Raw genomic sequence first — 26,713 nt, forward strand, 5'->3', positions numbered from 1 at the left:
TCTTGCATGCCTGGTAATTTTTGATTGGATGTCAAACACTGAATTGAGTGCGTGATATTTTTGTGTTTCTATAAACTCTTGAGCTTTATTCAGGATACAGTTAAGTTACTTGGAAAATCTGATCCTTTGAGGTCTTGCTTTTAAGATGTTAGGCAAGACCAAAGCATTGCTCTTACTGAGGTAAGAGCCTTCCCTGTACTCTATCCAAAACACCAGGGAGTCATGTTTCCCAGTCTTGTTAGTGGAACAGGCACTGTTCCCACTCCATGTGAGCACCAGACACTGTCTGCTCCACACCTTTTGGATGGCTCTTCCCCTGGCCTTAGGTAGTCACCTAACGTGCATGTTCTATCAGAATTCAGCTGAAGACTTGCACGGTGGGGTGGTGGTCTGTATAATCCTAAAGTTGGCTCTCTCTAATCCTCTCCAGTCCTGCAAACTCTAGCCACCTGGGTCTCCCTGGACTCTTAGCTCTGTCTTAACTTAAGGCGGCTTCTACCTCCACCTGTGTTCTTCTTGTACTTCAGCCTGGAAACTCAAAGCAGTAAGCTTTGGTAGTTGCTAGGACTGATCTCATTTTTCCCCCCATGAATGGCTTTTGTTGCCTATAATGTGCAGTGTCTTGAACATTTTTTCATGTAATTTGTCTTGTTTACAGTGAGAAGATAAATCTGGTCCCTGTTACTACATTTTGGCTTTAAGTGGAAGTCTGAATTAAAATTTAAAAATTTTTTCTAATACAAAATATTGATAGAGACAACTGTCATAAGCAAAAGCTCTTTGGAGTCCTCAATAATTTAAGAATATTAAGGGGTCCTGAGATCAAACTGTTTGGAAACCACAGGTTCAGAACATTTCCCAAGATGTTAATGGTTCCATGGACAACTAATTCAGTGTAAGGCGCTCTTCAAATTAAAAGACTTCGACCATAGGCTCTCAAGGCCTTCAGTAGCTAATGTGCAGTGTCAGCCTTACAGATCTGTCTCATTTCTGTAACACTCCCTAAACTTACTTGATTGACAAGACTTTTTTGGCACTAGAGTTGCCAGCAGCCCTCCATAAATATACCAAACCAACATAAGGGGTAGTTTTTAAAATATGTATTTTGTGACATGCAGCACTTTAATATTGCATTCGGATTACTTTGGGGCTACTGACCTACATCCAAATGACCAAGTGATTCCTCCCAAAACACTCTGGCCCAAAGCCAAATTCCTTTTTCCACTCCTGGAACCACTGGAAACTAATCTCACAGTGGAGTAGCTATTTTGCCATGGCTCCCAATTTAATCAAGAATGATTTAAAATATGAATGGATATCTTATTTTACCAGACAGAAATCTCAAATTACCAGTCACCTGGAAACTTCATTTACATTGTTTTTCCTCTTGAATATCTACTAGCAACTCCAGTGGAGTTTGGGAAACATGGTAGGAATGCTAACAAACTACCCCAAAATTTGGTGATCTAAAACATTTTTGTTCGTAGATTAGCAATTTGGTCAGGGCTTAACAGAGACTAAAATAATCGGAAGGCTGCTTCACTCACATGCCTGGTGGTTGACATGACTGTTGAATGAGATCTCAGCTGAAGCTATGGCAGTAATATGCCTACATGTGGTTTCCCCATGTAGTCAGGGCTTCCTCAGAACATGGCTGAATTCCAAGAGTAAGCATCCTAAGAGGAAGAGGCAGGAAAAGCTGTATTGTCTTTTCTAACCCAGCCTTACCCAAAATACTAAGAATGAGTCACTAAGGTGGGCCTTTATTCAAAGAGAGGGCAATTAGACTATCATTTGATGGGAAGGTCAAATAATTTGTGGACATGTTCTACCACATACAGAATCAGAAGTTAATAACTCCTCTCCTTCAGCCTCTTTTATTGCCACTTAACTATTTCCCAGCCTGCTTAACTACCTCTCCTGCCCCACCGTGATGGAACTGGTATGCCTCATAAAACACCTGAAGTTGTTCAAGGCTATGATGTGAAATAAACACCCAGTACACCGTCCACCAACTTCCTCCCACTTTGTTTCTGCTTATTTATTTATTTATTTTTTGATGTCATACATACCATATCACCCTTAGCTTTTCAAAAAAGCAATATATTGGCCGCGCATGCCCGTAATCCCAGCACTTTGGGAAGCTGAGGTGGGCAGATCACTTGAGGCCAAGAGTTCAAGACCAGCCTGGACGACATGATGAAACCCCATCTCTACTAAAAAAATAAAAATTAGCTGGGTGTAGTGGCATGCCTATAGTTCCTGCTGCTCAGGAGACTGAGGCACAAGAATCGCTGGAACCCAGGAAGTGGAGGTTGCAGTGAGCTGAGATCATACCACTGCACTCCAACCTGGGCAAGAGAGCGAGACTCACACAGTATAGTATGTTAAAATGAACCTTGGGAAAGATTAAGATGTGTTCACGGCTGGTTCCATTTTACTAACACACTAACACACAGTACAGATACACATTACACCTATTACACACCCTGCTCCTGGGGGTGAGGGAGTTGGATTGAATCTCTAGTAAAGAACTAAACTTTCTGGGGGAATAATGAAACCATACCTTATAAAGTCTAATGCTCCTCTTCTACCGAAGCCAGCTGAATGTGCCCAGACAATGCAACATTCTTTGCTACTTATACAGAATCAGAATGTGTGAAACACCCCCGTTTCCAGGATTTAGTAGGTCACCATCTATTAGATCACAGTGGAGAGTCTTTAAAAAGGATCATACTAAGTCTCAGATTCTATAGTTGCCCGCAGGTTGTACTGAATTTTAGGTACAGATTAATCAAAAGAACTTAAGAGTACAGTGGGGAGGAAAAGGAGGAGATGCTGCACTGCTGAACACCAGCTTTGAGGAGCTGAAATGGCGATGCCTGTTGCCTAGCAACCTTTACTCTTAAGGCGCACTTGCCTGCTTGAGAGAGAGATCCTTTTCAACAGTTGTAATGCAAACATTACTGAGTCAACTGGGTAATGGGGTAACAAAGGTAGGGACCCAAATGATTTTCCACTAACTGAAATCAGAGCCTCTCCTCCAAAAGATTAATTAAAAGACAATGAACACCCAAATCAAACTGAAGTTTTATTTAAAATGTAAAAGAAATGTTCCCCCAAAATGCTGGTGAATAAAGCAAAAGGATACGATACAGTGCTCTCTTCCTACAAGTTAGCCAGCCTATCCAAGTACAGGGCAATATACAGTACTTAATGCTGGTAGAATTTCACAGTAGTTTAGTGTTAAAGATTATCTGTGCCTAGGTTATGAAGAGATTCTCAGTGTGTGATGTTTAGTTCAGGGTTTACACCTTACTGGGCATGAACAAGAGCCCCTGCTCCTTGGCCATAGCCAAATCCCTTGGGCCCAAAGTTCTTTGCATAGCATCCTATAAAGGAAAAGGGAGGAAGGATAGTTAGTGCAAGTCCATTAAGCTTTGCTAACACTGCTGAAGACCCACTCAATAAACCCCCATAAATTAAACAAACTGCTGTGTAAAATGGCTCAACTTATTTACGATGTTAAATAGGTCATGTACTAAATATATTAAAGCTATAAAGACAAGTCCACACATTCTGGCTCCATAGTGTTCAGCATAGTCTTGCTAAGTTGCAAGCATGAGTCAGGCCAGGTAAGGTATGTATTTGTCTATTTTCTTCCATATACTTACGCTTTGCTCAAGAGATGAAGGCAAAAGATGGCTATTTGTAGTGTCTTTTATCTAGGGGGAGTTTTAGATGATCAGGAACTTAAGATTTTTATCTGTGGTTCTCTGTCGTCTATAAGCATCTTGGGATATTTTATTTTCAAATAGTGGCACCCCTGTTTTTTTTTTTTTTTTTTTTGAAAAACCAGTGACATTTCATTAAATAAGAACCAGTGTGGGATATTCATATGGACAGCAGTAACTGAAATTAATTTTACCTTTACAATAGATTTCACCTTCTTTTTCAGTCAGAGTTGTTGATTCAAGACTCTTCCCACACTTTGCACATCGGAAACAGTTTTTGTGCCAGGGCTGGAAGAGATGAATGTGTCAGCATGTTTGAGAGGTCTGTTTCCTACAGTTCAATTAGATGTGTGGCAAGAAGTGGCTCAGCATGATCACCCCAAAGCAAACTCCTGACTTCTGTGGTTCAGCTCCAATGAGAAGGCTGAAACCAGACCTCAGTATCTGCACTCCTGATCACCCACAGAAAGGCCGTTTCCCTAAGAGCAGCCTCAGTCCTAAGCACAAGCCCAGTCTGCTCCTTTAAAGAGACCATCTTCTATCTGACCAAGAACAGCGCAGCTCAAAGAGGTTAGCTGGTAACTTTTCCAAATTCATACACTGAATTCGCATCAGGTGTCCTGACCCGGATTCCTGCTTTTTTCACTATATCGAATAACCTGGAGATTCCCTTAGAGTCTGGCCTTTTAAAGTTTAACCTTCAGGAGTGCCCCCTATGAAAACAAGTTCTTTTAAACATAAAAGTGCCTTTGTCAAATAAGGGAATCACTTCAAAAAGTTAGTAATTCTGATGGAAGTGCATTTAAAGAAAAGTTTCATATAGGACACTGATTTATAAGACATAACCCAAGCAAGAAATGTGGAAGGGTTAGGGGGAGAAAAGGAGCAGAGAGGATTCATTTGCTGTTATTAATTCGAAATAGCACTTTACCTTTCCAGCTCCAATTATCTTCTCGGCAGCATAAACAGAATCCCCGCATCTGGAACACTTCTCGGCACCTCCATATTTCTGAGCAAATTTAGAAGTGTTTGGATTTGTTGTAGGCCTGTGAGGCTGAACACTTGTGGAAAGAGGGAAAAAAAGTAGGCAAGAGTTTCCACAGGGCCCTTTTGAGTACACAAGGCAGGAACAATGGAACTCTGGGACTTAACCGCCTTCGCAGCCCAGGACAGGGGAGGGAATAAAGAAGAAATGACTCAGGTGCCAGCCAGAGTTACTGCTTGAACCTATCTATGGGCTCATTTATTATTACAAAAACCAGACAGGGACCCAAACTTAAAGATCTGTCCCTCTGAGTCTAAATGGAATTCATTTAATCCTCAGTTTTGGCCTCTCAACTAAGCAGTTATATTATGGTTTATTAAAACTTACCAGAGCATATATTTTTACTTCAGAATATCACTGGAATCATAGCTAACTTTTTACTTCACAAGAGTTGGAAAAATCACTGTTAAGCAGTTTAAAAATTCCACAAATAGGTAATTTGACTTTGGTCTATAACTAAGAAAGTTAAGCATGTTTTATAGATTACTTAGTCTCCCCGTATATCTTGAATAAAGGAAAGTGTGAACAGCCAACTTTCTTCATGGAAAAATATTTTGGAAATTTTTATTATTACTATGCGATTTGTTTATCTTTCATTGTTCTCTGATAAGGGTGGCAGTTCTGTCACTATTTACAGATCACTGAGTAAACCATATTTCTTGCTATCAGTAGGAACTGTTTCCATGCAGTAAGGTGTACCTAGTATGTGCAGAATACCCTCGGGCTTTGAGAAGACTTTTTTCTTTTTTTTTTTTTTGAGACGGAGTCTCGCTCTTGCCCAGGCTGGAGTGCAGTGGCGCGATCTCGGTTCACTGTAAGCTCCACCTCGCAGGTTCACGCCATTCTCCTGCCTCAGCCTCCCGAGTAGCTGGGACTACAGGCGCCCGCCATCACGCCTAGCTAATTTTTTTGTATTTTTTGGTGGAGGCGGGGTTTCATCATGTTAGCCAGGATGGGAGAAGACTTTTTTTTTTAAGCCCTTTTAGAACCTTATAAATTAGCTGAGCAGATAAGATGACAGCACTCCACAACTGTTAATTTTTCCTACTGGAAAAACAATGTCTTCCTAGCACTTTGGGGGGCCAATGTAGAAGGATAACTTGAACTCAGGAGTTTGAGGCCAGCCTGGGCAACATAACAAGGCCCTGTCTATATTGAATAAAAATAATAATAATAATAATAATAAATAAAGGAGGGTTCACTGGTCTTTGTGCTTTAAATTTTAAAAGGTTTTCAATAAAACCTTTAGAACACAAAATTAGATGTAACAAGATGGAAAAGGAGAGCAGAGCAAATAAAACAAATTTTAATAAAGATAAAAAGGTAAGCTGGGCATCATGGCCCAGAAACTCTAGGGGGAAGAAGCTCAAAGAACACAGAGGTAAGCCTCAATGTAGTACATACTGCAGTTGGAAGAGAACAGATTTTGGAACCAAACGGACATTGGTTCAAATCCTGGCTCTCTCACTTATTTGTGTGACCTGACTCTTAGTGTCATCTATAAAACGGACAAAGTATCTATACCTCAGAGTTACTCTGAGGATTATACAGAATGAAGATAAATGTTCAACAGATAACAGGGACTCAATACATGGTAATCATTATTTTAGCCAAGCCAAGCACCATGTTTCATTCAGGTCATAAGGTTTGGAGTTAGACTAGGTTAAGTTCCAGGCTCTACAATTAACTAACAGTGTGACTTTGGGCAAAATTTTTACTTAATTTTTCTTGTCTTCATTTGTTCTGAAGAAAGAGAGGATGCCCTCTGCTGTAGGACTGTTGTGAGGATTACACGAGTTAAAATATGCTAATGCTGCACAGTGACTAGCACGGTTTATGGTCTTGTCCAAGGGCCATTTTGTTGGACTATTACACCAATTTTGGACTTTTCCATATAAAATGGATGTGAAAATGTTAAGTTCAAAAAGTAGAATCAATGGGTTAAAAATAGGAATTAAGAGGAATTTCCAGATTGGGCACAGTGGCTCATCCCTGTAATCCCAGAACTTTGGGAGGCCGAGGTGAGTGGATCACTTGAGGCCAGGAGTTCGAGACGAGCCTGGTCAGTATGGTGAAACCCCACCTCTACCAAAAATACAAAAATTAGTCAGGCGTGATGGTGTACACCTGTAATCCCAGCTACTCAGGAGGCTGAGACAAGAGAATCACTTGAACCTGGGACGCATAGGTTGCAGTGAGCTGAGACTGCACCAGTGCACTCCAGCTTGGGTGACAGAGTGAGACTCTGTCACAAAAAAAAAAAGTGTGTGTGGGGGGGAATTCTAAACAAGGAAGTTATTTAACCTGAATATGAAATACTAAGTGAACTTTAACAAATTTAGCACCTTGATATGTTAGCACCAAAGCCTTTAAAGTTTAATACTACTCTCTCAAATAATCAAAAACAAGAAATAATTTCCATTTTTAAGTTAGAGAAAAATGATTTCTTGATGAAAAATGTTTACATAGAAGGAGGGACTGACGAATTAGCATTGACTGCTTACACTGCACATGAGAAATGCCTCTCATGATTCACACAGCACATTTCTCTACCATTTAATTTCATGACATCCGGTCTCCGAGGTGCTGCGAAGTAAAAGTAAATATAAATCACTTGCTTTTGAGAATAGGACTCCTTGATACAGCTTGGAATGCTATAAAGCCAGGAACAGAAATCACTGGAATTATTAATAAGAACTTTGTTAGGTCCAAAACTGTCAATATTTTGAACTTAAAGAATAGTCACTAGTTTACATTAGAAAATCAGAGTCCCATTTTATTTACTTAGTTTCAACTAAAGATCTGGAGACTCCCAGGTTCCTGTTCAGCAAGCGGCACTAACTGTCTCAACTCATTTCTGAAGGTAACCAACAGTCTCCCAACTCACCTCTCTGGCTTGATGCCCAGCCTCTCGCCACGGTCCATGTTAAGCGTGCCAGCGCCCTGGCCGTAACCGTAGCCTTTTGGCCCATATTTCTTTCCGTAGCAGGATTTGCAGTAGATCTCTTCATCGTGAATTGCCACTGTTGTGCTATCTAAATTTTTCCTGCAAACCACTGCAGGAGAAAAAGTTAGACTTTACACATGTTCCAAAGACACCTTTTTCCTTAGAACAATGGTGGCACACACATGGCCTACAAATGGTAAAGGCTGAGGCTTTCTCACATTCCTGGTTTATCCTGTGGCTTCCCAAAAGCCATGAGACAGCATCTGGACTGGCCAGCTACATTTGAGGATTATTTACATTCCTCCACAGATAAGACAGTTGCTTCAGAAATGTATCAGAATATAACATCCAGAAGCCTCAAGCTTTATTTACTTTTAGTTTGTTTCATTTATTTTGTATTCCCTTTTCTATGGTGCCGATCAAACTTTTACTATGATTTCCCTTTCTGGGAGATGATATTAAGGGAGCAAAGTTTCAGAGGTGGCTATAAATTACTTAAACAAAAGGAATAAAACACCACCTTGCTCCCAACCTTCAACACTCTTAATCTTTTCAGCCTTGTCTTACCAAGTACTGTTAAATCACAACCTAACAAAGAACAGAAGGGTAGCTCAGTGCCTTGGGGGACTTGCCTCTGTATCCTTTCCTCCCCAGTAGGCACCCCCTGGGATGAAAATAGTTTTAAATCCTGAATTCTAGTTTTCATCACTAGTCTAGACTGGCAAGAAGTATCACCCTTTCCTCTCCCCAGCAGCTTCTCCAGCAGTGATGAGCCTGTCTGAAAATCGTCAAGTGCTTTAAAGTCTGCTTTTGTTTTCCCTTCTGTCCCAAAGGAGAATGCAGTCTTTCTTGATGGATCTCTTGCCACAGGACATTTCCACGTGTCCCACTTCATAAAACTGCCAAATGTCATCATGTTTCATCCAGACACTATTTCACTTTCTAAAACTTCAATTAAGCTTGACAAAAAAGTAAATTGTGAGGAAACTCACTGGTAGCACAATCTGGCAGCTGGAAATCAAAGATAAGAATTTCTCCCCCTTATTTAAAAGGCAATCGTATGATGATGCAGAGTAGAATGATGGTTATCAGAGGCTCGGAAGGGTACGGTGTCGGGAGGGAAGTGGGGAGAGTTAATGGGTATACAAATATAGTTAAATAGAATGAATAAGATTTAGTATTTGATAGCACAACAGGATGATTACAGTCAACAATCATTCATTGTACATTTAAAAATAAGAGAGTATAACTGGAATGTTGGTAGCAAGAAAATAATGCTTGAGGTAACAGATACCTCATTTAAGATGATGTGATTAACATACATTGTATGCCTGTAGCAAAATACCTCATGTACCCCATAAATATATATACCTACTATGTACCCATAAAAATTAAAAGTAAGAAAAATAAAAGGGGGGACTTGAATAAAAGGAAGGAGAACAAGGCCAGGCAAGTGGCTGACGCCTGTAATCCCACCACTTTGGGAGGCTGAGGCAGGTGGATCACGAGGTCAGGAGATCGAGACCATCCTGGCTAAGACAGTGAAACCCCGTCTCTACTATAAAGACAAAAAATTAGCAGGGCGTGGTGGTGGGCGCCGGCAGTCCCAGCTACTTGGCAGGCTGAGGCAGGAGAATGGCATAAACCCGGGAGGCGGAGCTTGCAGTGAGCCAAGATCACGCCACTGCACTCCAGCCTGGGCGACAGAGCGAGATTCCACTTAAAAAAAAAAAAAAAACTAAAAACAACAAAAAAAGGAGGACAAAAGGAAGGACAGCAAAGAGGAAGGGAGGGAAGGAGGACTAGCTGGCTGGTTTAAAATAGAGTTAAATTTTGAAGGTTCTATTATCTTAAAGTCTTCTATGGTAGAATGAAATGACATCTACTCTGGAATCTAACTGTTGAGGCTCAAATGCTGAAATACAAAATACTAAAGATAACTATATCTTAAACCATACTTAAGCTAATACCACAACTACCCTTAACAGACAGAATAAATGAAAATAAATGTAAAAACTGTTTTGAAAAACCTGTATGAACCAAAACAAGTGTAGGCATATGAAAATGTTACTATATAACCACCCCTTTCTTCCCCAGTCCTCATCCCTGTTCTCTGCAGTAAAATTCTCATAGGTCTGCAAACTACTCTGAATTATTTCCTTAAAAGGCTTTAGTCAGCAGAGACAAATATTAGAAAGGATTGGTAGAAATGACCAGTAAAGAACTTGACATTTAGTAAAACAAATGTCAACAGCATACACGTATGTGTTGTTTTATTATGGTGTAGACATTGTGGCTTAACCTAGACACATGAAACTGAGAGCAATTTCTAAAGTATTTGCATTCTGTTTCCATACTTTCTTGGTTACAAGCCTGCTGAAAAATAGATTCCTTTTTTAAAAAGTAACTTCTAAAAGAAATGATTAAACCAAGTCTTCTGAGGAACAGTAGCATAATTATTATGGAGGCATACACAGGAAACATTCCTATGTAGTATTCTTATTTTTTTGTAACTGCAACTTTCTGTTGTCTGCTTCTGGTTGTCTGCAAAGCAGTTATGCTATTAAAGAGGTCCAGATACGTTGAATGCTGGCTCCAGTGAGGTACAAGGACAATTCAAATTTGAGAAAAGAAGTCTTTTCCTGATGATTATTTCTCAACGTAATCAATTTTTAACCTATGGTTTTCTGTAGGAATTTTCCCTGTACAATACTATTGATAAGGCAAACATCTGTCTGTATGGGTGGGTTTATCTGACATAATCATTCACTGAAGAAAATTCTGTCATTAAATCAGAAGATGATTAATGATGTGCTTTCTTAAGCTGCTACTCTACAGTTTGAAAACTGAAGACTTTGTTGTCATTAAAGGGAACCTGAGAAAGAGAAAGGTGGGCTGGACGATGAACAATTCATTTACTCAAAAATGGGAGCTAAGCGCTTGCCATGTGCCAGAAACCGTGCTAGGTGCCAGACCGCATAAGCGACACGCAGCTCTCAGTGAGGTGGTGGAGACAGATGTGTTAACAAAGTAAAGGCCAAAACAGAGGCCAAGAGCTATGGGGCCACAAAGGGAGGCTGTGTGTCTTGGGCCACCCCTCCTGTCTTCGCTGCTAGCCTCGGCATTTACAACATCTAAGACGACTGGTAAAAACCATTCGTGCTTTCAAAATGATCTTTGTTTGCAAAACCACAATTTTTCCTTAAATAGGCATACTGAAGCTTTGTACATACAGATTCCGTCAGAGGTGGAGCACGGGGAGCTACTTACTGCAGAGAAAGCAGCAGCGGTGGAAGCTCCTGCCATCACACTGCACCTCTTCTGCGTGGTACACGGTCCTCCCGCAGGCCCCACACTTGTTTCCACCTCCCCAGACAGGCATTCTGAAGGAATAAAGGCTTCATTAGAATGTCCCTGTGCTGGTCGTAAGGCTCCCTAGAGGGCTGTTTAAGCCCAGGGACAGCTGCAGATTTTTGTTTCTTTATGAACCTCTCTAACCACATCTTTCAAAGACCTGCGTTCCTCCAAAATAACCTCGTCTCCTCTCCCAAATCACAACTCTTACATTAGGAAACTGGCTTTGTCATGCACAAGATTTTTTTTTTTTCCTGCCAGACAAAGGACCTGCATTCAATACAACAGTACAGGTCACCAGGAACAAAACAAACTATGCCATTAGACTCCACAGGAGTTAAGAAAGAAGCGTGGGGAGGGGAAAGGCAAGCTTTGTCCCCCTCCCTAACATGCCCATTTTTAATAAACATTTTTTTAAAACTCAGCTGAAGATCTTACCCTTGGGTGGAGGTCTTAATTACATGTTTATAATGCATTGTGACAACACTAAATTCTTAACATTTAACATATATAAGCTATGACACGCTTTCTAGGGAAGAAAGTGTGTTGCCCTGCAAGAACAAGTTTTACATTTGTTTGTTGAAATTACATGATTGTAGCATAAATAGCTGTGTCTGTGACTCATACAACTGCATGCACGGAGCCTTTGCTGTAACCACAACAAACGCCCATCCAGATGGCTCTGGCTTAAGTTTCTATGCTTCACTAACCCCAAGGCCCACTAGTCCAGCCAACAGTTGGGTTTTCCTCTTTGACAAGTCAGTCAGGCCATACAGAATGTGCCACAAGTTCCCTTCTACTAATTGAACTGTTTGCTGAGCATGCAGGAATAGCCTCTGAACAGTATGGCCTGCTGTAAAGGGCAAGCTGGAAGTACAGATCCTAGGCTGTCTTGCTGTCATGTAGTGCCAACATTTTCTCATCTCCCTTCTCAACAAATTGGTCTGCCTCGACCACTTTAAAATGCCTGGTTCTGGCCGGGCATGGTGGCTCATGCCTGTAATCCCAACATTTTGGGAGGCCAAGGTGGGTGGATCACCTGAGGTCAGGAATTTGAGACCAGCCTGACCAACACAGTGAAACCATGTCTCTACTAAATTAAAAAAAAAACGAAAAACATTAGCCAGGTGCGGTGGCGGATGCCTGCAATCCCAGCTACTTGGGAGGCTGAGGCAGGAGAATTGCTCGAACCAGGAAGTGGAGGTTGCATTGAGCCAAGATTACACCACTGCACTCCAGCCTGGGTGATAGAGTGAGACTGACAAAAAAAAAAAAAAAAAAAAAAAAAAAAAAGACTGGTTCTGAATGGCCAGCTTCCTCAGATGTCTTAACCAATATAGAAAGTCGTCCTGCTAAGAAGGCATGTTATGTCTGTCCTGCCCTGAGTGGTATCTAAAAACACAAGCGATTAATTCCCCTTTCCCCGTCATCCTTTTCGGGCTTCCTTCTGTAGAATGACATTTGCAGCCCTTGCCTGTTAAGTCTCCTTAGATGGGTTGCTTGCCTCTCTAGGAAACAGGTGGCTAATAAGGCCGAGGCCTCTTACTAACCTAAACCTGGCTAGAAAGAGAAGGGAAACAGAGTGCTGCTAAGTAGAAAAGACTAAATTTAGAGTCTCCAATCCTTAAAATCAAAAGGGATGTGGGGAATTCTCATCCTACCCCATTAAGGTGATCCAGAACCTGACAATTTCCTGAACACAAAGATGAGGCCTTTCCAAAAGAAAGATTAATGGAGCTGATCACCGCAGTGGAAAACTTTCCAGCACTCAGTATTCTCTTGCCTCTCTTCTGGTGATACCTTCCCTAGACTGTCTTCTGGAAAAGCAGCCATCTCTTTCTTAGACCGTATGGTTTAGAGAAGTGCTTATTAAAATGTGGTCTCCTGGTGATGGATGGGCCACTCTTCTTGTTACCAATTTGAGACAAAATTCAGGTAAGCATTTAGAAACTTTTACGCCACAAGAACTAAGAGAAGATCAGTGAACTCATCTTGTTGAACAGAGTCATCAGTCTGTCTTGGAAATTAAAAATAACAGTCCTTTACTGATATGGTTTGGCTGTGTCCCCACCCAAATCTCATCTGGAATTGTAGCTCCCATAATTCCCATGTGTTGTGGGAGGGACCTGGTGGGAGGTAACTGAATCCTGGGGGCGGGTCTTTTGTGTGCTGGTCTCATGACAGTGAATAAGTCTCACAAGATCTGATGGTTTTATAAAGGGGAGTTCCCCTGCACGCACTCTCTTGCCTGCTGCCATGTGAGATGTGACTTTGATCCTCATTCACCTTCTGCCACAATTGTGAGGCCTCCCCAACCATGTGGAACTGTGAGTCAATTAAACTACTTTCCTTTATAAATTACCCAGTCTCAGGTATGTCTTTATTAGCAGCGTGACAACAGACTAACACATTTACCATAGATGGTTTGAAAAGCACTGGTTTTAGATGGTATTGATTCTACCCCTATCTTCATCTGTTTCGTGTTGCTATAACAGGATACCAGAGACCAGGTAATTTATAAAGAATAGACTGAGAATATAAAGATTTGAAGGCTGGGAAGTCCAAGATCAAGGTACGGCAGGTTTAGTGTCTGCTAAGGGCCCCATCTGTGCTGCAAAATGGTGCCTCTAATGTAGCATCCTCTGGAGGTCAGGAACACTGTAGCTTACATGGCAGAAGAACAGAAGAGGGTGAACCCACTCCCACCAGGCCTTTTTATGGTGGTACTAATCCTTTCAAGAGAGTGGATCCCTCAGGACCTAAACATCTCCCATTAGGCCCAACTCCCAACGTTGTAGAATTGGGAATTGTTTTAACATGATTCTCAGAGGGGACAAAAACACTCAAACCATAGCAATCCCCAACCCCAGGGCTGGGCATGTGACTCAGTCACGGCCAATCAACTGTGCCTTATCTTATCCTGCATGCCTCAGTTATGAGCCAGTAAATTCCCTTCTTAAAGTCATTTGGAATTGGAGCTCCTGTTCCTTAAAACAACACACACACACGCCCCTGACTGCTATGGCTTGTTATCACTAAACTGTAAGTCTGAATTTGCAAAAAGCCAACTTCTCTTAACCAGACAGGAACAAAGTCATTCCAAGGGTCCACAAATGTTACCGGGCTTACCGTGAAGGCATCCACAGAGGATCAGTATCTTGCAACAATAGGACATGTTTACAAGCTTTCCTTTTGTAGTTGCATAAATCTTTTATTCTCCTCCCTGGAGACAGGCACTCCATTGTTTAAATCCAGACTGAAACGTAAGCCTGGCTGTAAAACTTAAGACATAAAGCCTTGGCTCCAACAGCCTGCACTGACCTGTGTTTGTAGTACAGTTAGTGACACTGACTTTGCCCCTTGCCTCCAAAGTTACCTGTATTCTGAATGCTCATGGATGCAACAGCCATCTGCTGGAAGTTCCCTCATGATTCCTGCAGAACCAAAGGCCAGAATCCAGGCCTATAGGTAATGACACAATTACTTATATTGGATCCCAAGTATCAACTGGTTCTTAACATACTTTGTTGTTGTCAAGGCATTTCTATTATTGAAGCATTTCTCATATTAGAAAGTGAACTGTTAATACCAACTTGGTATTTTTCATTTCACACATATTTACTTTGGAGCAATCACCAGTAAGGAGCCAGAATGCTATCACGACTGAGGTTAGATATACTGTCTTTGAATAACACTTAAAAATACATTAAAAGGAAAACGCAACTAATAACCTTGTTATTAAACGCAACTAATAACCTCTTCCATACCATTGGAAGAACAGCCTGGATTTTTAAGATAGAAGGAATATCTTCCCTTTCTTTATGTAATTCAGGGTTTCTTTAAACTAACTTACTCTAAGTTAACTGCACCAGCCAAACGTGAATGTGTCAGCTTTTCAGGAAATACTTACCCAAGTTCCACAGCATTCAACTTACTGTGCAATAAGTTTCTGGTCCCTTGAGGGTGCGGACCACATCTCTGTATTCTCCACACCATCTACCAGAGTATGTGCATATATCAAAACATTACAGTTGTATCCAGTTTAAGGACTTTCCTAAGCATTTCTAAATAACCTTTTCTGTGACAGAGGGAAATGATGTAACATAAAGAGCATCCTCAGAAAGTTTCAGTTGGATTTACATTTTTTTTTTTAAGATGGATAGGGAGCCAGGCGTGGTGGCTCATGCCTGTAATCCCAACGCTTTGGAAGGCTGAGGCAGGAGGACTGCTTGAGCCCAGGAGCTCAAGACCAGTCTGGGTAACATAGGGAGATCCTATATTACCTATATTTAAAACAAATTTAAAAAGAAATTAGCCAGGCGTGGTGGCACACATCTCTGGTCCCAGCTTCTTGGGAGGTTGAAGGGGGAGGATTGCTTATGCCAGGCATGTCAAGACTATAGTGAGCTATGATCACACCACTGCACTCCAGCCTGGGCAACAGAGCAAGATGACCCTGTCTCAAAAAAAAAAAAAAAAAAAAAAAAAACCAGTGGATGGGGATAGTTGAATATTCCTTATATTGTTCTCTACTTTGTATGCCTGAAATATTTCGTAATGGAAGGGACGAGGGAAAGTAAGTAGATTGACTGGTTTAAGCACACCTGAGTTAACGCCACCGTTATCACAGCTGCGCAACCTCGGGATTCATTTCCTCAAACTAAAAATGGGGACAGGTGGCTCTCTCCACCCACAGAAATATTGTGAAGGCAAGATAAGGTAAGCAAATGCCTTGGCAGGAACCCAGTAGCTGTCAGCTTGAAGACAAAGGGGACATCTCACTCTATCCGGCCTGCTATCAGTACTCTAGTAGGAAAACCCACCAACCAGCACCTAGAACATAGCTGCAGAGCAACAAACAAGGTAAGGAAAAAACTGAGCTGATTGGTCACTATAAACCTTCCTTTTTGGGGACATTAAAATGCACTCCAAAGTAAAGCAACAGTTCTACATATGGTGGTGACTGTCTAAGAAACAAAGTTCAAATTTACACTTTTAGCTTGAACCTCTAATGGACATTTCCTGAATTTGGCTGGAAGAAGTGTGATGATCTTCCATTTCTGTCACTCTTGGCATTACTGTGCGTAAAAAAAAAAAAAAAAAAAAAAAAGTAAGTCTTCATTTTTCTTACAAGCCTTTGGCTGCACTACTCCACTACAGCTGTCATTAATCACAGCAAACTGGATTTGCGCTAAGCAAATCTGGGCTGCATGCCTTTCCCAAATCCTATGCATTCATTTACAGAATGGTAAGAACAAAAATACAATCCCACTTTACATCTGATAAAATAGGGCAAATTCTGTTTCTCAGTCTTGTTCCTTGTTTTTCAGTGTCTGAAAGAGTTCCACACTATGACTGATCCACTGTATTAGATGTTACAATGTGATTTATATCTGAACACCTATGTGCAATTTCTCCTTGCTGCCTCTCCTTAGCCTAAGATACTACCCAAAATTCGTAAGACTCAACCATGGGGAAAAACTGATATAGTCTAAGTCTGAGTCGTCTTATGGTACAGTTACCTCATTCTCTAGATAACTGTGGTAGGAGTTATTAAGAAATTACTTTAGGCAGATAGAGAGGAAAAGGGGTCCTTGGGAAGCTTTCCTTTTTTAAAGCATCTCTGGAAAAGTTTCTTGTAAAGCCCTGGCTCCTAGAGCCAGACCAGCAACCTTTGATATGCAAATGCAGGCCATGTGGGTCATGCAAATGCCCTACCTGTGTCTGGTCACATGGCAGCCCCTACATCTTCCCGTGTGTGGAACATCATGGCGCCCTGTATTTGCATATTAAAAAGCTAGGGTGTGAGGGCCAGCTTTTTCTTGGACTACGTGAATGATATGCCTGGTCAAACCAATCCCCTAAGCCCTATGTAAATCAGACATCGTCTCCTCCAGCCTCTGCAAATATACCTGGCTGGTATCCTTGGTAGGTGGGAACCTCCTCTTTGGGCTTTGGAGCCGCCCTCCCTCTGTCTCTGTACTGGGGAGCTTCTTCCTTCTGTCCTCTCCCTTGCTTATTAAACTCTCCGCTCCTTAAAACCACTCCATGTGTGTCTGTGTCGTTTTATCTAAACCGGCGGGAGGACCAAGAACTCTTGTGTTCCTGCACTCATGAGAGCCATATCATAACTGAGAGCTGACTACCTGGGCCATTCTCATACCATTAGTGCTGCATTTACTGTCTGTCTTTAGAATGGGAATGACTTGAATCTATGAAATTCAAATCTATATATTACCATTTAAAGTTTAAGTTATCTGCTCTGAAACTAAAAGTCTGGATTGAATCAGTCTATATTGTATATTTACCCAGATTCTAAATGCCTCCAGAAGCTTTGATATTTTATTACTACATGTAGGGCCTTGTTATTACACTAGAACCTGACTGTAATCCAATCTCCCCTAAAGGAGAATTTATTATAAAATACAGTCTCATCTTGAGCCACATTCAGGGGGAGTTACTTGTTAAAGAATGTAAGTTAGTAGCACCGTCCCTGGTTACAATGACTTTTTAGCAAGGCCAGGATTTGACAGCTATAGTTAATCGGAAATTAAGCTTTCAGTTGATGCCTGTTCTACAAATTTTTTCTTCTGTTACCCCAACTACCCACTTAGTCCACTTTTCTTATGGAAGTGAATACCACTGAACCAAGGATGAACTCTTCATGTCTTAGTGATCAGCTCCATACTCCATTTGGCTCCTCCTACTGAAGCCAAATCCTCAACCTGGCCTTTAAGTCAGTTTAGCTTAAGGGCAAAGTAAGAACACGTTTGGAGTCCAGGAAGTGTCATTTCTCTCATCCGTAAACTTAGGGCAACAGTACCTTTTTTAGAGAGTTAAGAACAGTACCATCTTTATAGAGTTATAGATGAGATAATGCTTGCATAGTCGGGACTCAAATGATAGTATCAATATTTAGCAATGTTCTAACCTTTGTTATCAATACTCATCTTGCCCTACCATCTCACGTATCTATTCCTTCCTTATCCCCCAAACCCTCCCCATCAAGGCAACTGTCTTACCTCCTTTCCATCTAGCTAACTTCATTTCTGTGTCTCAAGTGATTTTTCTAGGGTAGAGGCAGCTTATAAGCACTGTAAAATGCTTTACTGTTTATGAAGCTCTCATATAAATGTATTAATTCAACAACATTTCATAAGTCACGTACTGGGCTAGGGGCTGAGGATAAATGGGTCATAAGGAAAGGCCCGTTTTGCACAGAGTTCTACTTTGGTGGTAAAAACATGTGGACAAATAATAGCAATACAATAAATGACACAGACGCATGCAAAAAGGGCTTCTGCACCGTTTACTTTCACAGGCATGATGAAACAGTCATCTTGCAGATCCACTGATAGTGGATTCCTGAAACTATGTTGAGAAAGATTCTGAAATTCAGTCCAAGTTCTACAATCAAGAGAACTGCGATTAATTATTTTTGCCATGGAAACCGCAATACACATGCCACCTTTCAGACATGCCAGATATAAAAGAAACAGTGCGGAGCTTAGAATCAGATAGACACAAGCTAGCTGGTTGAAAAAGCCAGTTATCAGCTCTGTGATCTTGGCAAAATTTCCTTAACCTCTGAGCCTTAACTTCCTCAGAGGTAACTTGGAAATGGATGAGAACTATCTTATAGGTGGTTGTAAAGATTTAATGAGATAAAGTTTGTAAAGTACTTGGCAAAGAACCTGTACTCCACAAATGGGCGGGCTTCCTTTTCCTTTAGGAATACTTGGGGCCTGAATATACCAAGTTCAGTCAGTTAGGTCAAGGGTCCCAACCCCCAGGCCACAGACCCATAGCTGTGTTTTGTGTTCAGGCTACTTGCTACTTGTCTGTGGCCTGCTAGGAACCAGGCTGCACAGCAGGAGGTGAGTGGAGGGTTACCGCCTGAGCTCTGCTTCCTGTCAGATCGGTGGAAGCATTAGATTATCATAGGAGCGGGAATGCTATTGTGAATTGTGCAGGTGAGGTATGTAGGTTGCCCACTCCTTATGAGAATCTAATGCCTGATGATCTGAGGTGGAACAGTTTCATCTCAAAACCATCCCCCCACTATCCATGAAAAAATCATCCTCCACAAAACTGGTCCCTGGTGCCAAAATGATGGGGACTGATGAGTTGGGTGACTTGCTGAGGTCACAGATCTCCAAAGAAACAAATCAGGCTCATGTTTTGATTGCAGAACCACAAGCTTTCCTCAAAAGTACCATATCTGACAGGTACAGAACATTAAGGGTTGAGACTATTTAAATGACCTGAGAATTCTCCATCCTTGAGTTACCAAATTACACACCTTCCTCTCCACCCAACTAGCAGTAAGTGATCTCTGCGCACCACTCTCACACCCAAACTGCTACTTTCAACCAAAAAGCTATTACCCCTCTCTGCTAACCTAAATCTAACCCCACTGAAGGAAAACTCTCTTCTAATCTAGTGAACACTCCTGTGTGTACCTCAGCCTCACCATTCTTACTGCTTTTGAATTCTGCTACCACTCATGTCTTCAATTTAGAGTGCAGCAAAATTCGACACAGATTTGAATCACTATCTGCCAAATCCCATATTGTAATTAAAATGCAACTATGCTATAAGCTCAGTAACCCTGATCCCCAGCATCTGTGATAGCAATTCACAATCTGTGCAAAACTACAAGTTATTTAATTATTCAAACAATATTTGCATGATTTTTTCATGGAATCAGACCTAGATATACATGCTGAGACTATTGTTTATTTGCCCAGTGATCACAGGTTGTTCATTTGATCTGCTAGTTTTCTCATTTTAAAAATGGAGAAAATGCTTATTTATATAAGGCAGTTTCGAGATTAAACAATATATGCAAAACACCTAGAATAGTGTCTGCCACATGACAGGTAATAATAATTACAAATACTTCTATAAAATTTAATATATGTTTTACGTATATTTATATTACCTCATTTAATCCTCATAACAACCTAAAGTAAGCACTACCACTATTCCCATTTTATGAGTGGGGAAACTGAGGCATCAAGCTATTAAATGACTCATAACTATGAAACCAAAATAAAATGACCAATTCAACTTAAAAATGAATACCAATAAAATTCCAATTCAAAAGTATTTCACTGATGTTTTGCTAAACTAAAGCACTGGTAGCAATACGGATATAGTACTGACCTCCATGGCTATGGCATAGGTTCTTCTTTAAGCTGAGTAGTTCCTATACTGCTGTGTGCTGGATGAGGATTCATTTCTCTGTGCTTATTTTCTTTTGGAAGTACTGTGAAATCACCATGAAGCCCTCTTTCCTATAGTGAACTGGGAAGTCATTTGGCCCTAATGAATTACATGGTGTCTGTTCTTATTAGTCAAAGACAATTAATAGTACTGTTGGCACAATGAGGTTGTAAACAAAAAAGCAAGGAACCTGATATCCTTTCCAGATCATTCACAGTATACTTCTATTAGTTCTTCCTCTGTGACTTACAACAATAAAATTTTTAACAAACAGAAACTGTGCCTGTGGTAAAAAAGGAATTTGAGGAGGAAAAAGTATATAGAAAAGAAATTGTGTCCAGCTTCTCCACCACCCAGACTGAGAAACATTCCCTTAAGTCAGGATTCTTAACCCAGAGTCCACAATTCCTTTTAATTCTGGGTGTTGGGCAACTTGGTACCATATACTTTATGTTATGACATTTTGAGAAGGGGTCTGGAGGCCTCACAGGAGTGCCATGATATAAAAACAGTTAGAAACCCCACCTAGGTAATCAAAGACCCAGAGGTGTCTGGGGATCCCCACCCAACAGAACCCAAGGGATGCCATGCTGGCAGTCAGGGTAAGGTGCCTTGAGGAAACCTGTGAAAATCTGCATAAAGAAAGCTGGCCTCCAGGCAATGTCTAGGAAACACTATTCAGGTGTGAGCCAACTCTCTCCTGCAGCAGACTTTCACTGATAGCCTTTTCCCACACACATTCAACCAAGTGCACAACTTTGTCTAGTTACAAGGAACCACTCCCAGGCTGGGCTGAGCTTTGTACAAGTATCAACAGGCCTCATGACAACCCTGCAAGGCATGTGCCACTACACCCATTTTATACGATGAAGTATTGAGGCCAAAAAGTAAAGTTAATTTGCCCAAGGGCATCAAACCAATGGGTACTGGAGTTGAGGTGTGAATTTGGTCCTGCCTGGCTTCCTTCCTGCCCCTTTCAGCCATGCCTCCTCTCCCATAGTGGGCTCCCTTTTGGGGTTCATTTGATTCACCTCACTTTTGACAAAGAAGAAAAATTAGAGACCCAGATCACTATTGCAATTTAGTGTCAGAGTTGCCTCTGGACTCAAGCTTCTAAAACTCCTGATTTTGTAATTTCATCAGGGCAGGCCTCCAGCAAGAACTGCTTTCAGCACAGTACTTAGCATATACCAGTATCAATCAATATTTGTTAAATACATTTGGAGAAATGCATTAAAAATGTATGATACAAACTTTAGATCAAATCTGCAAATATCTATTGTATGAGTCAAATTATATTTTTGTTCCCTATAATCACAACCTTATTCTTTCCTTCCTTCTTTCATTCAATTGTCCAAGGCACCCAAGAAAGCACTGTGAGTTTCAAAGACTCATGTGACGCAGGTCTGGTCTTAAAGGTAACACAGCACCAAAAGAGCAAAGAAAACTACAATGCAGAGGAGAAAGGACCCAGAGAAATACTGACAAAGTATCAGTGACAATGGACGAGAGCGATGACCCCAGGAGTATTGGGGGAGACCATTTAGCACTTCACAACATCCTTTGTAGGTTGGCATGCAGTTCTGAAATTATGTTAGATTCTCTCTTTCAAAATCTATCACCCAACTCTTTCTTGAAAAACGGGAGTCAAAGTACAGCTAACTTTGTGGCTGTCCTATTTGAATTCTTGGCATTTTATAAGTAGAGTTTTAAAACAGGTTAACTGGAAAAGTCAAGAACTAAATACGACGATTTTCACTGCCCGGGTTAAAAAATTACCAACCGCCCCCGCCAAAAAAAAAAAAAAAAAAAAAAAATTCTGTATCGAAAAGCATTTATAAAGGGAAAATGTGCTTGGTTTGCAGACTGCAAATAAAAGAAGTTAAACATTTTGGGTAGCCATTTAAATAAACATCGTTTAACAAATGTCCCGGTTTAGAAGGGGGAAAGGGATCCGCCGGTTTAGAAAGCCCGCCCCCCGCCCCCAGGGGGTGCCTACGTGGAGCTCCTGAATCTGGCTCTGGAGAACCCAGAATGTGATTCTCAGGACCTGTCGCATAATTTCACAAACAAGCATTCTTGCATTCTTCTTTGTACCTGAATCGTAGAAAGTTCTGGAAAAAGCTAGGAGTGAGCGACTGACATTTCCCTGCTGTTCCTTCGACATAGAGTGGTTCGGTGCTTGGTGGGCAGGCACCACCAAACAATGGGGCTGCTAGGAGCCGGTACGGCGGCAGGAGCAGTACCCTGGGCTCGCGGGGGATGTAGAAGCCCCATTCCACCCCTAGGGGACCGAACCCGGTAAGGTCGCCCTCGGTCTCACCACACTCCGGGCAGAGGGGGCCCTGAGACTCAGACCCCCACCCCAGAGAGAACCTGCCGCTGGACGAGGGGACCCACGGCTGCCAAGAGGCGGATTAGCAGAAACGCGAAACTCACGACCCGCCTCTCCCCCAGAGAAACCAGCATGGAGAAACTAAAGGTCACGTAAGATTATTTACCTGCCCCGCGGGCCTGGGATCCCAGCGCACGGCCTGGGCGGCCTCAGGGACAAGGGCAGGTGTGTTTGAGGGATAAGAGAGAGAAAATCTGGGGCGCAGGGGTGAGGAGGCTGGCAGGGGCACAAATGCAGACCGGGATGGGGATGTCGGAGGAGACCGGGGCGCGCCGGCCGGGCGACAGCAGGACCCCAGGAGGCGGTGGAAACCCCCTGCAACTCCCGCCCTGGGGTTGGCAGCGCCGCGGAACCGCCCCACCGCCCCTACTCACTTGAGTCGGAGGCGGGAGCACGTACCGCAGGCGGAGCTAGCGAGGCTGAGCTGGTGGTAGGGTCCACGAAGTCCCAGATCGGAGGCGAAGCGCGCGCCGGTGCCTTTTAAAGAGCGCCAGGTGGGCGTGGCCTGTGTCCGCCCCGCCTTCCTCCCGGCCCCGCCCTGCCAGCCGGATTCCCGGAGCCGCTTGCCGGGCTGGGGCGTGTAGCGGGCTGGCTGCCCTCGGCCCGGCTCCGGGCTAGCCACCAGGAGACAAAAGGCAGGAGGCCCGCCTCTTCCTGCAGCTTCCCGCCCGCCCAGCATCTTCCCACGTCCCGGACCGCTCCCTCCCAAAGGGACCCGGCAGTTCCAAAAGCCACTGGGACTTGGAGAGGGACTTCCTTCCCCTCCAGGGAGACCCTGCGGCGGGACGGTCCCGCCGGGAAGTGGCCCTCGCCGCCCTGCGTCGGACCTCTCCACCGCGAGCGCCGATCCCCCTCTTCGCGGAGACAGACGGGGCGGGAGGCTCCAGCAGTAAAAAGTCAGCCAAACGGGGCTTTCCGCCACCTCCCCCCTTGTCCTTGTCAGTAGACTCAACGTGATTAACTTCCCTAATTAACGCGTATTCTCTCGTCCGATTTCCAGCTTCTGGGAATCCACAACTTTCTTATTCTTAAAGAGCAAAATTCCTCATCTAGACTAAATAAATGACGTTACGAAAACGCCCCATTCCCAAAGTGTTTCGCTCTTCCCCTCCACCAGGGTACAGCACGCGATGCTGCGGGGGAAGAAACCTAAACCGAGGCAGAAATCCCGGGCGCCACAGGGCCCTTCGTTTCTATGTGTTGATGTCAGAAAAGCAAAAGGGTACCGTGACATCCGAAGGGACCTAATGCCTAAGATACAGGATGATTTATTGTTTTCGATGAAAAGGAAAATAAACAATGCAATCTCTATCTGGTTCATATTCTAGGCCTCCTCATGACCTCTCCTGCCAGAAGCAATGATCCCAGAGAATTGATACTTGCGGAGTGGGGAGTTCAAAAAAGGCAGTGAACAAAACCCCCTCATGCCATAAATGCTTTTTCCTCCTCTGGTCCAGAGTTTCTCATCCTCCACACCATTGACCTCTTGGGCTGGATAATTCTTTATTGTAGGGGGCTGTCCTGTGCATTGTAGGAGGCTTCCACACACTAGATGCCAGTTGCACCCTGCCCCCGACGTTGTGACAATCAAAAAGTCTCTGGACATTGCCAAATGCCCTCTTAGGGAGACGGCAGGGAGCACATATCCGCATAACAACGTACAGAACCGACTTATAAGATTATTATTGTTTTATTTTATATGCTGGGGCCAATCCAGGATAAACTCATTATAGCTGCCTTGTTCTCTGTCCATCAAGAACTGTCCAAAAACACATAGTGGTGATTGACATCTCCTGATACTGTGGCAGGAGTCTGGAAAGCATTCTTGCCTGCTGTGAGCTTTTCTAAATATGGACAATCTTTATTTCCATGATATCAGCTAGTGTAAGTGACTTAACTTATGGACCAACAGGAAAATTCAGTCCCTCAGATTCTACATTTGCTTTAGCTCAGCTGCTTACAGTATTTATTTTTTCTTGTGTAAGTTTGCCTAGTGCTTCTACTGAATGAAACTGTATCAGTAAGTCTCACTGCAGCACTGGATTTTAGCAAGCCACTGCCCTTTCTCTCCTACCCTGAGCTCTTCTCAATGCCTCTTTGTGGAAGGGGACTCCCAGACCTGAGCTGTTTCTGTCAAGCTCATGCTGTCCCGAATTTCCAGAGCCATATCTTACCATTTGAAATTGGGCTTGTTGGCCGGGTGTGGTGGCTCATGCCTGTAATCCCAGCTACTTGGAAGCTGAGGCAGGAGAATCACTTGAACCTGGGAGGTGGAGGTTTCAGTGAGCAGCAATCGTGCCAGTGCACTCCAGCCCGGGTGACACAGGGAGACTCTGTCTCAAAAAAACAAAGCAAAACAGAAAAAGAAATGGGGCTTGTTTCTGATCTAAAAGTATTTCTGCTATCTGTCCCTGTATGTATTTGCCTCCGTATATTTCACAGTGAGTCTGCGGATGATATACATGTGATTTTGAACAAATCTGTATTTGTATTGATCAACATTTAAAAAATATTTATTTCTCTTTTCTTTAAACATCTATTTAAACTGTTGACTCTTTTAGTTGTGAACATGAAGAAGTTATTTAAGAGTTTTTAGACAGAGTGGTGCAAAAGAAAGAGTATGGGCTTTGGAATCAAACACGCATGATTTCAACATACAGCTCTGCCACCTATCAGTTTTGTAAGCTTGGGCTAAGTACTTGACCTCTGTGCATCTGTTTCTTTATCTGTAAAAAGATAATTCTACACACTTTGTAGTGCTGTTATGAGGATTAAATCGGATGATGTATGTAAAATGCCAAACATAGCACCTGGCACATGGTAAATACTGAATAATTGATGGTTGTTATGTTAAGCAAAGATATCTTGATGTCCTTATTGCCTCTCAAGAAAGAAATAGAAATTGTGCTTTACTAAGTACTCATGTTGCCTTCTTGAGGGCTTGATATTAAGAAGGTATGAAATGTTTTCCAAAACAATTAAGAATCTTCAGTAGGAAGCATCTGCGCGCCTGCAGAAGGCTAGTGGGAGAATTGTGTTCTCATGGAGAAGGATGAACCCTTAAGTCCACATGGTCTTAGTCTGTTTGACCACTTCAACTTTGTAATAGGCAGAATTGAAGGTTAAAGGTGTCGAGCAGGCTGTTTCTTTTTCCACTCAAAATGTGTATTGTATTTGTAACAACACCATTCTCTGGAATTCATCAACCAATTTCAAATCAAAGCCCTCTCTCAAGGTCACTGACCTAAGGCAAGTTGAACCAAGGTTGTTGCCTTTTGTCATGACCTTCTGCTTCAAGCATAGATTTTTAAAATATTTTTATTATTTTTATTTCATGCCCCCCCCCCTTTTTTTTTTAACAAAACTCTGAATCAGATAAATGTGAATTTAAACACAAAGCCTCTTTATTTTAGGGCAAGGCTTTCTTCCTAGAAGGCAAGAAGGCTATAGTGAAGAGGAATATTTTATTATAATGATTTTAGTATGAAATAAAGGGAAAAAATTTGCACTTTGCTAATGTACACATTTAATAACACAAAAAGAAGCAGTTTTTCTACCTTATTTCTTAGCTAAGATTTAGCAGCAGTGGTGGGAATTAAAAATTACTCATACTTAACCCTAATATTCTGTGATGTATTATCTGACAGAGAAAAGAATAATATAAGTTATATATGCTTAAATGTTGGAAGGTAGATTAGAGTATCTTAATTTTGATATTTGTCATGGTTGCTTTTTTTTAACTTGCCATAAACTCCTACTTTCTTATACTTGCTTCATTTCGTAACTCTCTTTCTGCAGTAGGTACTATTTTCATTCAGTGCTATTGTCTTCTATTATGATGTTATTATGGTATTCTATCCATCTTATCTTAACCCCTTAATTCCTTTATTTCACTTTTCTCCCTCTTTTTCAGCTGGTAACATCACCTTCTTCTCCTTCATTCACATTCACAGCCACTCACCAACATTTCCTCAACCTTCCTCCACTTTGCTTCAAAGCTTCCACGTTTT

General features: G+C 42.1%; 1 protein-coding gene across 2 annotated transcripts; it reads right to left on the reverse strand.

Moving 5' to 3' along the window:
* Positions 1–3,072: 3,072 nt before the first annotated feature.
* CSRP2 (cysteine and glycine rich protein 2) lies at positions 3,073–23,157 on the reverse strand. Of its 2 annotated transcripts, none has more exons than XM_023218184.2 (6): positions 23,103–23,157; positions 10,997–11,109; positions 7,667–7,835; positions 4,666–4,795; positions 3,929–4,022; positions 3,073–3,392 (listed from the first exon to the last, which is right to left on the reverse strand). In XM_023218184.2, the coding sequence occupies exons 2-6, from the start codon at positions 11,106–11,108 to the stop codon at positions 3,316–3,318; spliced, it is 582 nt and encodes a 193-aa protein (XP_023073952.1). In that variant the 5' UTR covers position 11,109; positions 23,103–23,157; the 3' UTR covers positions 3,073–3,315. The 2 variants fall into 2 exon arrangements, with proteins under 2 accessions (XP_023073952.1, XP_023073865.1); XM_023218097.2 differs by having other exon boundaries at positions 3,079–3,392; positions 23,078–23,151.
* Between the last annotated feature and the right edge of the window lie 3,556 nt (positions 23,158–26,713).

This window comes from Piliocolobus tephrosceles, chromosome 10 (genome assembly GCF_002776525.5).
Source record: "Piliocolobus tephrosceles isolate RC106 chromosome 10, ASM277652v3, whole genome shotgun sequence".
NCBI classification, from domain to species: Eukaryota; Metazoa; Chordata; class Mammalia; order Primates; family Cercopithecidae; genus Piliocolobus; species Piliocolobus tephrosceles.

Coding starts and splice junctions, on each gene's coding strand:
- CSRP2 (XM_023218184.2), bottom strand. CDS start 11,108: ATGCCTGTCTGGGGAGGTGGAAACAAGTGTGGGGCCTGCGGGAGGACC. Junction 7,836..10,996: donor CCGCTGCTGCTTTCTCTGCA/GTAAGTAGCTCC, acceptor TTTCTCCTGCAG/TGGTTTGCAGGAAAAATTTA. Junction 4,796..7,666: donor CTGGGCATCAAGCCAGAGAG/GTGAGTTGGGAG, acceptor TCTTTCCACAAG/TGTTCAGCCTCACAGGCCTA.